The following is a 12,458-nucleotide window of genomic DNA, read 5'->3' as shown; positions in this document are numbered from 1 at the left end:
CACCTGGGTTGTGGTGTCCCTAATGACACATTTTCATATTTACTTGCCCAAATTCTGGAGATAATTGGGCTATATTTGGGTGCATCTAGTGCATGTATTCCAAAACTGGAGATTAATGTTAAATGTATGTGTGTGTGTTTGTGTATATATACATATGCATATATATATATAAATAAGTGTCTAGTCCAAGGGTGGTTTTCACTTAATAGGATATGGAAAAATATATTATCATTTTAGTAGGAATTTCACAAGTCTCTTGAAAAAATGGCTCTGCTGAATGACATGACTTTTTTCCTACATTCCTCTCTTTCGCATTTCAAACTCAAAGTCTTTCCCCTTTCCAGTATTTAAATCTTTCAATCTTTTTTAAAAAATCGAATTCCTCTAAAACTCTTGCTCTGAACCACAGTAGATTTTCCTCATCCTTATTGGCACAGTTACCTGAAACCCTTCTCCCCAGTTGCCTTCCTCCCTTAAGCTAAATCCTGAGGCCAGTATAATTGAATTACTACCTAGCGTCTTTTCTTACTTTAGGAGTTTAGACAGTTTCCAGAGTGGGTCCCCAGATTTGTCTCCTAACAAATATGATGAATACTTTAGTGTGCACTTTGACTAATTGCTGTAATCTGATGCTTAACTAGCCATATTGCCAGCTGGTATCAGATATGAAGAAGTGTAAGTTTTAAAAGAGCGATCTAAATTCTTGGTAAATTGGATGCACAGAATGAGAAATTTAAAAAGATCCATTTTATTAGGAGATCTGTCATTTGAATTGTGTGTAGAACTGGGGAAAAAGGTCTTTTGGGATAATGTGTTTTTTTTTCCCCTTAACTATCCAGTAGTTATTCATTTTTTTAATGAATTGAATCTGAAGTCTGTTTCTTGTGGTCTAACTGAAGTCCTCTTGTGTTTTTTTTTCCCCCCTTTTTACTTCCCTTTTTTTTCTAAATCCAAATGTTAGACTTACACAAGCACTAGCAACAACTCTATGCCAGGTTCATTGAAGCGCTTGGAAGATCCGGCAGCTCGATTTACCAATGCAAATTTCCAGGAAGTCTCGGCCCACACTTCAAGTGGAAAAGATGTTTCAGAGGCTAGAGGGTCAGAGAGCAAAGGGAAGAAGTCTGCAGGTCACAGCTCAGGTCAGAGGGGAAGGAAGCCCGGTGGTGGAAGGAATTCAGGAACAACGGTATCAGCAACTAGTCCTTTTCAGCAAGGTATTAATTATGGTGTTGTGGCTGTGATAACTTGCTTGCATGTTGACCTGAATCAGTCGTATTATATAAGATGACCGATCTTTTTGGTTTTGATAACTTGAAAAAACAATAAATGAGGGGGGGGAAATCACTTGAAATCACTGAATGATCATCATTTCTGGTACAGGGTGATTTGGATGTTGAAAGGAAACGTTTTTTGTTTTTTTTTAATGGACATTCCATGACAGTCTTTTTGATTGTTGGTTTTTATCAAGACACAGCAACTACTTTTCAAGATGAATGGTGACTTTTCTCTTTAAATTGAAGAATTTGCTAATGGTGACAGGAAGTTGCCATTGAAGAGCCAATTTTTCTATTTCTGAATGCTAAATAGAATTAATGTTAGAAAATCTTTTAGCCTCAGTTTCTACGGCACGTTTGAGCTATGTTTTATTCTCAAGTGTTAGGTGTGTTTTTTAGTGTTGCTCTTCTATAATGAAAATTAAAAATAACATTTTACAGTGTTTTTTAAAGTATTACACTCTCAGGCACAACATAACGCTTTTAAAAGAACAAGGCAGTCTCCCAGTTCTTTTGATGGTCCTGATGAGCCAATCTGTTCATTAATTAATTGAATGTATTTTAATGCATATGAACATGTCCAGCATATGATTTAGGGGAAAGCTAACAATGCTAAGTTTCTAGTAAAATAAGTATTCTTTTGTAGATGAACTGAACATTGCATAATAAGAAATTGCTTGTTAAGGTTTAATTAATGCATTACAAATCAAGAAAACATCAAAAGAATTCTTAGATGAATCAGGTGAATAATTTTTTTCTGGCTTAACTTTTCTCACCCTTCTCTGGTCAGGTGGATATGCTGGTAATTAATACATGTTCTTTCTTGCCGATGTTGGTTTGTACTGCATTATTGAAAGTATCTGTTTTAGTAGCAAAATTGAGTTCAAAATACCCCCAAACTGACCCCTCCCACCCCCTTTAAACTTTATTCATCTATCTAGCATAAATCTAGCACCCGAAAATTAGGAAGGTACAAATTCAAAGTGCCGAGACTTGGTTACCATTGTGGACCCAAATATTTTGTCAAAACTGAACAGGACAAAAATTTTAGGTGGTGAATTTCAAATCCAGGGTGTACTTTCCCCCAAGGAGTGTGATTAAGACTATTGGATATGGTTCTCTAGAATTTAAAGAATGCTTTCAAAAACAAATAAAAGACTCCAAAGTTAATTGAAGTCTTTTGGAGGAGAGGGCCTTTTAAGCTCATTTCGGAAAGTTGAATCAAGCTTTTGGACCACTGCTTTTGAGAAACAAAACTGCATATACGAGTGTGTGTTGCTGTTGAAAAACGTCCCTAAATTATAAATCCCCTTGGATTTGGTACAACATAGAAACAAAAATCTCTCTGCACATTAAGCCACCGCTAATCAGTCTCTCTCCCAGCAGCATCACCTTTGAACTGAATGACAATTCTGTAGGCCACTTCTAATGCTAACGATGTACTATATCACGTCTTAATACCAGGAGCTGTGAGCAGCTTACCAGTGCTTCCGAGTACTTTTTTTAATTTTGGAGTTTCTAAATTTAAAAACTAGAAAGGTGTTCTAGGAAATAGAAGAAAGCTTAAGCCTGTATTGTCCTTTTTGCCCCAGCAGCAACATCATAGATGTTTGGTGTGAAATTTCTTTTCTGAAATATCCTTTAGCCTTAAAAGTATTTAGTATACCAGGGTGAGCTCTTAACACCAGCTGTGAAAACAGAAAGTGTAGAAGAAAGACAGATGGTGACAGATCAGGATGGATGATAAAAAAAAAAAAAGCTCTCTATATAGCTACTAATTAAGTGGCAAAACTGCAGTTGTCCTGAAGTCACTGATATAATTTAAGCAAATTGTTAATGTGTACTTTTTCCCACGCAGATGTAAATTTCAAATATGCATTGTGATAGACATATCATCAAAATTTAATTTCCAGGGTAATTGTTGAACGAAGTGTAAATATTAAATTTATTGAGAAGTCCTTCTAAAAGTTATTTTGAAGAGTAACGCAAAATACAGCAAACATTTAGAAGTGAAACCGCTTGTTTTTAAGATTAAACAAAAGTTTTAGCTAATCTTATTCAAACTCTAGAGGGATTCAGTGTGACGGAAACCTGATAGCTTCCTATACTTTCAAATATTTTTGCTTTTCGAACCTTAATCCTTTGAATATGCACCTGTATGTGGTTTTTTTATTAACCTCAGGAAAAATGACAAGAGGAGAAGAATATTTTGTACTTGCTTATTTTCACCATTTTGCTATCAGGAATCAGTCATTGGTATTAAGTGCTTACTATGTGCAGGTCAATGTACGAAATGCTCGAGAGAGTACAGTACAAGCACAGTCCAACAGAGTTGTTAGACACGTTCCCTGCCCACAAGGAGTTTACAGTCTAGAGGAATTGGATTGATGGGAAACCAGAGAATTATTGCCTGTCTGATCACAGCATGGTTTAGTGGAAAGAGCATGGGCTTGGGAGTCAGAGAATGTGGGTTCTAATCCCTGATCTGCCACTTGTCTGCTGTGTGACCTTGGGCAAGCCACCTAACTTCTCTGTGCCTGCTACCTCATCTGTAAAATGGGGATTAGACTGTGAGCCCCATGTGGGACAACCTGATTAGCTTATATCAACCCCATTGCTTAGAACGGTGCTTGGCACATAGTAAGCGCTTAAACAATATTATTATTATTATTATTATCTCATTGCACAGTTCTGGTCAAGTCAGAGGAGCAGCTGATGGGATGAGCATTGCCCCTTCTGGAACAGAGCAGTGTTATGAGAGATAAGAGCACGGGCCTGAGAGCCAGAAACACGGGCCTGAGAGAAACACCTGGGCTCTAACCCCGGCTCCGCTAAATGTCTTTGGGCAAATCACTTCACTTCTCTGGGCCTCAGTTAACTCATCTGTAAAATGGGGATTAAGAGAGTGAGTCCCATGGGGAACAGGAACTCTGTCCAACCTGAATAACTTGTATTTACTCCAGTAGTTAGAGCAGCGCTTGGTACATACTAAGCACGTAACAAGTACTATAGTTATTATTGTTACCATATTCATGTACTTTGGTTCCGTCTTCTTTTAAAATAAAAAATAAATAGTATTTGTTAAGCGTTTTCTGTGTATTAAGCACTGGGGTAGATGCAAGATAATGAGGTTGGACACAGTCCATGTCTCACATGGGGCTCACAGTCTTAACCCCCATTTTATAGATGAGGTGACTGAGGCACAGAGAAATGAAGTGACGTGAAGTGACACAGCAGTCCAGTCATTTAGCCAGAATTAGATCCCAGGTCCTCTAACTCCTAAGCCCGTGCTTTTTCTACTAGACCATGCTGCTTCTCTTCCTCAAGATCAGTTGAGTTCTGATCATAATTTTCTTCAGCTATAGGTAACTAAAATAGCTCCTGCTGCTTGTTCCTTACTCTCATCCTCCTTAGGTGATGTTGATGGGACCAAATGTAATGGATTGGGGGCGGGGGTTGGGAACGTTGGTTCTGCAAACAGAATATTCTACCTCATTTAAAACTACTGAACTCTTACTATTTGAATCCATATATTTTTAGCCTAAGCATGTCACTTCACACTAAATGACTTAGCTGAGAGTGTGGTTAGTAGTTTGAATTTAATTTAACTTCCAGGCAGTTGTCTCCCAAAATGTTGGTGTTTCAAGTGTATTTGCATTCATTTGGTTGATATGTCATTTTAACTGCAGCTGATAGGAACTTTGTGTCCAATGTCATTTTTCCTTTCCCTACTCCCAACTCTTTATTCCAGGCAGTTTTGCGGGCACTCCCGGCAGCGTAAAATCATCTTCGGGAAGTTCTGTTCAGTCTCCCCAGGATTTCTTGAGTTTTACTGAAGCTGATCTCCGCAGTGACAGCTATACCCACTCCCAACCGCTGTCGTCCACCAAAGATGCACACAAAGGAGAGGCTGGAAGCCAGGAAATGGGGGGGAATAGTTTTACTTCTTTAATCGGCCTCTCTTCCACCTCAGCTGCCGTTGCCCAGCCTAAAAACTTTGACAGCTCACCTGGAGATTTAGGCAACGCCAGCCTCACTTCAGCGGGATATAAGCGAGTCCAGCCTTCTGGCCTTGAAGAAGACACTATTAAGGAAAAGAAACGCAAAGGAAGTAAGCAAAGTAAGCACGGACCCGGGAGGCCTAAAGGAAACAAAACCCAAGAGAATATCTCCCACCTTTCGGTTTCTTCTGCTTCACCGACATCCTCTGTAGCATCTGCTGCGGGAAGTGTAACCAGTTCCAGCCTCCAGAAGTCACCTACGTTGCTCAGGAATGGAAGTTTACAAAGTCTTAGTGTCGGCTCTTCTCCGCTGGGTTCAGGTAGGGTTTGTTGGGTTGACCAAACTGTTTGACTGTTGTTTGCACATATAATTTCTCAATCATGGTGAACTTACAAAAGACAGCCCTCTCGATTTTGCTCTGAATTTTAAAGGGGTGTTTTCAATTAAGGCTTCTGAGCTTAAAAATGGAAGAAGAATTTGGCAGCTGGCAAATTCTATTTTTCTATTGTCAGGATAGGTATTCTAACAGCATTTTTAAATTGCTAAACTAATATCAGCTGCTCACTTTGCTTCATAAAATGTAGGCCACATCTATTTCTTGGTTATAAAGTGGTTAAGCTATAGTGTTGTGTTATTTTTGCTGCCCTGAACCTTTGGATAACATAAGGATTTTGTTTGGCTCCTATGGGAAATGTAACTATCCTGTTTTAAGAATTTCATCTTTTTGAGATTCTGATGATTCCCAAAGTGTTATCAGTTCCATAAATGTACCATGAGTAAAATGGAGTAAAGGTGGTTTACAGATTTATGTGTAGGAAATGAGCTTTAGGTCTTAGGTTTTAGGATTCTGTTTGTCCCTGAAGTTTCTGCAAATTTTAGGCCATGCATTTTTCACTCAAGTTATTTTGGAATTATTTGGACATCTTCATCCAGTGGTTAATGAAGTAATTGTGTTTTGTGATCAATTGAGTTTACAGTCTCATTCGGTAAATGCTAGCACATTCTTTCTTAGGGGCTTAGGCTTAGTTTCTCGGGATACTAATGAAGGCTAATTGTTTAGAATCTGGTCCTTTATGGATTAGGCGATCTTTAATTATTTGTGCTCTTAATTTCTCCTCGTTTTGGAAAAATTGAAAAGTTTTAGACCTAAATTTCCCATGCCTGGTTTCATTTCAGATTCATCTTTTCCTTTGTGGCTAATGGGAGGAAGCTTTTAATAGGTTCAGATTAAGTTTTCTCAGCTATTCATTGCATTCCAAAGCTTTTTTTGCAAATGAATAGCCGAACTAGCTGAAATTCCAGGTAGTTGTTTTTTGTGATAGTCGTTGCTTCAGTTTAATGAGGAAAGTTTGAAAAGGAATATTTTCCAGGGCCTCTAAGTGCATGAAATTGGGATTCATGTTTTAATTGTTCTTGCACACATTTGAACTTTTGCTTTATTGATAGGGAATGAAGCTTTTAGAATTTAATAACTCCTCATTCAGATGAGTATGACTATCATTCTAGTAAAACACCCAATGTCTTTGCAAAAACCAAAACTGACAAAAAAAACAACAACCCTGCAAATTGTAATCCATGATTTTTCTTTATTTCTGAGATTTCCAAGTGAAATCATTGTTCCTTTTGGTTCTCTGTATAATTCTCCCGTAACTCCTTAGGTCATTTGAGTGTAATCAATCAGTTTTGTTTATGGAGAGCAGAGCTCCAACCTAGGTGTTGAAAAATTTAGCCTCAGCAACTCCACTGAATTAGTCTTGGAAGACAAGTTTCCTTAAAATAATGCTCTGTGGACTTGGTGTGGATGTTTGTGAATTAACAATATTTCATCATTAATGTATCTTAACACAGTCTGATTAGTTTATGGTTCTTCGCTGTGTATATATAATACAGATTTCATTCAAGGGCCTCTACTCCATCCTAATCCTCCTTGACCTCTCAGCTGCCTTTACACTGGATCACCCCCTTCTCAGTCAGTCAACAATCAGTGGTATTTATTGAGCACTGTATTAAGCACTTGGGAGAATATAGTGTACCAGAATTAGCAGACACATTCCTTGCCCATGATGAAATTACAGTCTAGAGGGGGAGACAGACATTAATATGAATAAATAATTGCTAATGTATGATTTCAAGATATGTTCATTTTGTCCTGGAAACATTATCCAACCTTGGCTTTACTGACAGTGTCCCGGTTCTCCTCATATCTGCTTGGGGACTCCTCTGCCTCCCATCCCCTGACTTTGAGAGTCTCTCAAGGCTTAGTTCTTGGTCCCCTTCTATTCTCCACCTACACCCACTCCCTTGGACAACTCATTTGTTCCCGTGGCTTTAACTACCATCTCTACATGGATGATTCCCAAATCTACCTCTCCGCCCCCGATCTCTCTCCTCCTGCCTCTACTTGAATGTCCCACCGATCCCTCAAACTCAACACATCCAAAACACCACCTCATCTTCCCATCCAAATTCCATCGTCCCCTGTCTCTGCAATCACTGTAGACAACCCCACCGTCCTCCATCTCACGACCCGTCAGAGAAGCAGCATGCCCGAGTGGAAAGAGCACGGTCTTCAGAGTTGGGGGACCTGGGTTCTGATCCTGTCTCCACCACTTGTCTACTGTGTGACCATTGAGAAGTCATTTCACTTCCCTGTGCCTCGGGCACCTAATCTAGAAAATGGGGATTAAGGCTGCGAGCCTTTTATGGGACAGTGACTGAGTTCAACCCTCTTATCTTGTATCTACCCCAGTGATGAAGTGGGATTAGAATGGGATTAGAGCCGGATTAGTGGGAGTCTTCTGAGTTTTAGTGGGAAATATGGGCTTTGTGGGGGAAAGGCCTCTTGGAGGAGATGTGGTTTTTTAGGATGACTCTTTTGGGGAGAGCGGTGAACTGTCAGTTATGGAGGGGGAGGGAGTTTCAGGCCAGAGGGGTGAAGTAGACCCGGGATTAGAAGCAAAATAGAATAGAATAGGTTGGCATTTGAGGAACCAGTGTGCACAAGCTGGGTTGTGATAGATAAGTGAGGTAAGGTAGGAGGCGGGGAGTTGATCGAGTGCCTTTAAGCCAGTGGTAAGGACTTTCCCTTTGTTGGGGTGGATGGGCAGCCATTGGATGTTTTGGGGGAGTTTTGGGGAAGATGAGTCAGGCAGCAAAGCCAAATGTGGCCCAGAGTGGAGAGTAAAAGGAGGCAGGAACGTCAGTGAGGGCACTGATGCAGTAATCAGTGTGGGAGAAGATTGGACCTGCGTCACAGCAGTTTGGATAGCGTTTTTGTCTGGGACAGGATTTGATTTGTTTGACAATGGGCAGGTAGGAAACAAGGGGAAAAGAGTGCCTGCCCTTCCCAACTTTGCCATAATTTTATGAGGACCAAATAGGCAACCTCCCTATCGGATCGGCCCCACAGTGAAGATTGTTCGGACCTAAAACTCTTTGGATTTTCTAGCCAGTTGGCACCCAGTGACAATAATAATAATTAAGGTATTTTTAAGTGCTTACTGTGTGACAGGCACTGTACTAAGCACTGAGGTGGGTACAAGGTAATCGGGTTGGACACAGACCCTGTTTCACATGCTACTCACGGACTCAATCTCCATTTTACAGATGAACGTAACTGAGGAATAGAGAAGTTAAGTGACTTGCCCAAGCTCACACAGCAGACGAGTGGGATTAGAAAGTCACGCCTCTGCCCAGTTCCCCTCCCTCCACTAGACACCTCTACCTTTTAATGGTGTCTTTTCTCTCGTTAGCAGTGTGCCAGATTTTTTTTTTTTTAATTCCAAAGGCTGTTCAACTTCAGAGTGACATTATTATCATCAAGGTGGCATCTTCTAGATCGTGGGTAGGGAACGGGTCTGCCAACTCTGTTGTATGGTAGTCTCCCAAGTGCCTTGAACATAATTAGTGTTCATTAAATGCCATTTCCGTTTCTGCCCCCAAGCCTCTCTTCCCTATTTGCTCGCGAACGTGAAAGGAAAAGCAGGTCCTGGAAGACTGGGGCTGTTATTTCTTAGTGTTAGTGGTGGGCGCTCTCTCCCAGCCTGCTGCGTTTGGAAGAGAAGGATGGGGCAGACTCAAGTTGGAGTCCTCACTCCTTGCCCCCCTTCCCAGACTTGTGCAGAAAAAAAATTGGAGAGGGAAGAAGAGGTTCTCAGCCTCAAGGATTGTACCAAGGCCAGGGCCAGAGTCTGAGGTTCTTCAAGGGGGCAGGCACTTCCTGCTGGCTCTCTGGCAGCATATGCCAGGCCCACCAGTCGGGCTCATCAGATGCATTCATTTTTCTCGTCAGTGACAGAGAAAAAAATCAAGGTTGACTAGCGGGTAATCCCGTGTGGAATTAGCAAACACCGCAGTGATTGGCAGAGCGGTACTGAGATTAAGACATACAAACAAGCAGACTCGGAAGCTCTAGTTGGCCCATGGAAGCAAAGGCAGTGAGCCTCTGCCGGCTCATTTTGTTTGAGCGGTAAAACTCAGCCAACGCCATTCGGTTGGCAGGTTAAAATGCCTAGACCTCTCCGCAACCTTTAGCGTGAACCACTGTGGAGGAGTAGGGCTGTGTCGGTTTTAGCAGAGACAAAAGGCAGCCAAAAAGCTCCGGCTTCTCTGTTGGATCTGATCATCCTGAGTCTTACCAACCCCTCTCCAGCCCCCGTGGAAGAGGACCTGTTTGCATAAGGGCTCAAATTCAAGTCTTAAATCACATCCACAGCTTTTATACTCATCTGCGTGGGACAACTTGATCACCTTGTATCCCCCCAGCACTTAGAACAGTGCTCTGCACATAGTAAGCGCTTAACAAATGCTATTATTATTATTATTATTATTATTGTTTTAACCAGCTCTTACGCATTTGTGGAGCTCTATACTTCTGCGGGCTTTCATGTTGTATTTTGACCCAGAGGCCATTAGAGATTTAGGGAACATTCCTTCCACAGTGAGAGCCTGTTTGGATACGAGTGACGTGGTGTTGTCGAAGTAATGGTTATATATGATACCCATGGGTTTTCTCTAGGAAGGGCTTTTGCAAAAAAAGTACCCCACTCCCGTATTATAGGAGAATTTAGGTGTGTTAGCATTGTGCAGTGAAAGATGAAAAGGCTGACATTTTGCCAAGTTCTTTTCCCCAACTCCTCCTTTCTTCACTGTCCGGGCACTCTGTGCCTTTTGCATACTTGGTATTCACCCCACCCTCAGCCGCAGAGCACCTGTGTACGTATCCATCATTTCTCTATTTATAATAATGTCTGTCTCCCCCTTTAGGCCCTTAGCTTGTTGTGAGCAGGGGAATTGTGTCTGCCAACTCTGTTGTATTGCACTCTCCCAAGCTCTTAATACAGTGCTGTGCACACAGTAAGCACTCCCTAAATTTCCATGGAGTATTTGTGGAGCATTAGAATTTGCTGAAGATGGAACGGAGAAGAATATGTGATATAGTGGGATGTGGTGGCATACTGAAAACCTCGAATAGCAGTTGGGCAGAATGAGAGAGATTTGCTGTGCCAGGAATATAGGTAATAAAGCATAGGGTAAGCAGCGAGGCCTAATGGGTAGAGCATGGGCTTGAGTGTCAGGGTCTGGGTTCTAGTCTCATATCTGTCCCTTGTCTGCTTTGTGACCTTGGGCAAGCACTCAACTCCTCTGTGCCTGTCTCCTCATCCATGAAACGCGGATTAAATATTTGACTTTCCCCTCTTGTGCCCCCCCACTTTCCCTCGCACCTCCCTCCCCACCGCACACATACACCAGCGCCTTACATTGTGAGCCCAGTGTGGGACAGGGATTTGTCCAACATGATTATCTTGCATTAATTCATTCCTTCATTCATTCAGTTGTATTTATTGAGTGCTTACTGTGTGCAGAGCACTGAACTAAGCACTTGGGAGAGTATAGTGAAACAATAAGTAGATATATTCTCTGCCCACAATGAGCTTACAGTCTACCGGTGGGCAGGGGAGACAGACATTAATATAAATAAGTAAATTACAGGTATGAGCATAAGTGCTGTGGGGCTGGGAGGGGAGAAGAAGAAAGGGAGCAAGTCAGGCTGATGCAGAAGGGAGTGGGAGAAGAGGAAATTGGGGGCTCAGTCTGGGAAGGCCTCCTGGAAGAGATTGGCCTTGAAGCGGGGAGGAGTAATTGCCGGATTTGAGGACGGAGGGCATTCCAGGCCAGAGGCAGGATGTGAGTGAGTTGGCAGCATGATAGGCGAGATTGAGGCACAGTGAGAAGGTTAGCATTAGGGGAGGGAAGTGTGCGGGCTGGGTTGTGGTGGGTGAGTAGTGAGGTGAGGTAGGAGGGGGAAAGGTGATGGAGTGCTTTAAAGTCAATGGTGAGGAGTTTATGTTTGATGTGGAGGTGGATGGGCAACCACTGGAGTTTTTTGAGGAGTGGAGTGACATGTTCCGAGAATGTTTTTGTAGAAAAATGACCTGGCAGCAGAGGGAAGTGTGGATGGAGTGGGGAAGAGGCAGGAGTCTGGGAGGTCAGCAAGGAGGCTGATGCAGTAATCCAGGTGGGGTAGGATGAGTGATTGTATTAACGTTGTAGTAGTTTGGATGGAGAGGAAAGGGCAGATTTTAGCAATGTGGTGAAGATGGAACTGACAGGATTTAGCGATGGATCGAATATGTGTGTTGAATCAGAAGTGCTCGTTATGCACCAGGAATGTTTCTGTTTATTGAACTCTCCCAAGTGCTTGCTAAAGCGGTTTGCACTCAGAAGTGCTCAATAAAGATGATTGAATGAATGAATGCTTACCAAGTACTGTTGTTATTATTTCAAGGTTTTGAAGTTAAGGTGGTGTCCTGGAGATCTAAAGGGGCACCTGTTTATGGGACAGGAGCTGTGAAATGTCACAGGGTAATCGGAGTGGATTTTAGAGTTAGACTTCTAAAACCTGTAGCAGGCTTGGATCACCCTTGCTCGGCCATTTCCATTTGGGATGAGGTGGGGAGCAGAAGAGGTGAGGATGAGCAGGAAGAGGGCAGGGTGTGTGCTGCCCATGTGGGCAAGAGTTGGCTGCCACTTGGTGGTAGCCAGTCACCCTGTGGTTCTGTGACTGTTGTGCCACACTGTGTTTTGGCCTCTGGAGTCATTGCTCCTAAGTACTTGGTACAATGGTCGGCACATAGTAAGTGCTTGAAAAATACCACTGATGATTGGTGGGAGATTCTG

General features: G+C 42.0%; 1 protein-coding gene across 6 annotated transcripts in view; it reads left to right on the top strand.

The window, feature by feature from the left end:
• The window catches only part of MLLT10 (MLLT10 histone lysine methyltransferase DOT1L cofactor), a 157,691-nt gene that overhangs the window by 82,890 nt on the left and 62,343 nt on the right, over positions 1–12,458 (top strand). For 5 of the 6 annotated variants that reach the window (XR_005453712.1, XM_038755955.1, XM_038755954.1 and 2 more), the window contains 2 exons: positions 962–1,217; positions 5,029–5,598. Coding sequence is in view for 5 of the 6 variants with exons in the window: in XM_038755955.1 (XP_038611883.1) it covers positions 962–1,217; positions 5,029–5,598 (826 nt within the window). In the remaining variant the exon portion in view is untranslated. The remainder of the gene's footprint in view (positions 1–961; positions 1,218–5,028; positions 5,599–12,458) is intronic. The other variant, XM_038755957.1, reaches the window with a different exon arrangement.

Source organism: Tachyglossus aculeatus, chromosome 13, assembly GCF_015852505.1.
Source record: "Tachyglossus aculeatus isolate mTacAcu1 chromosome 13, mTacAcu1.pri, whole genome shotgun sequence".
In the NCBI taxonomy this organism is placed as follows: Eukaryota; Metazoa; Chordata; class Mammalia; order Monotremata; family Tachyglossidae; genus Tachyglossus; species Tachyglossus aculeatus.
Note: the sequence above shows the minus strand (reverse complement) of the source record. Positions and strands in the feature narration are given on the sequence as shown.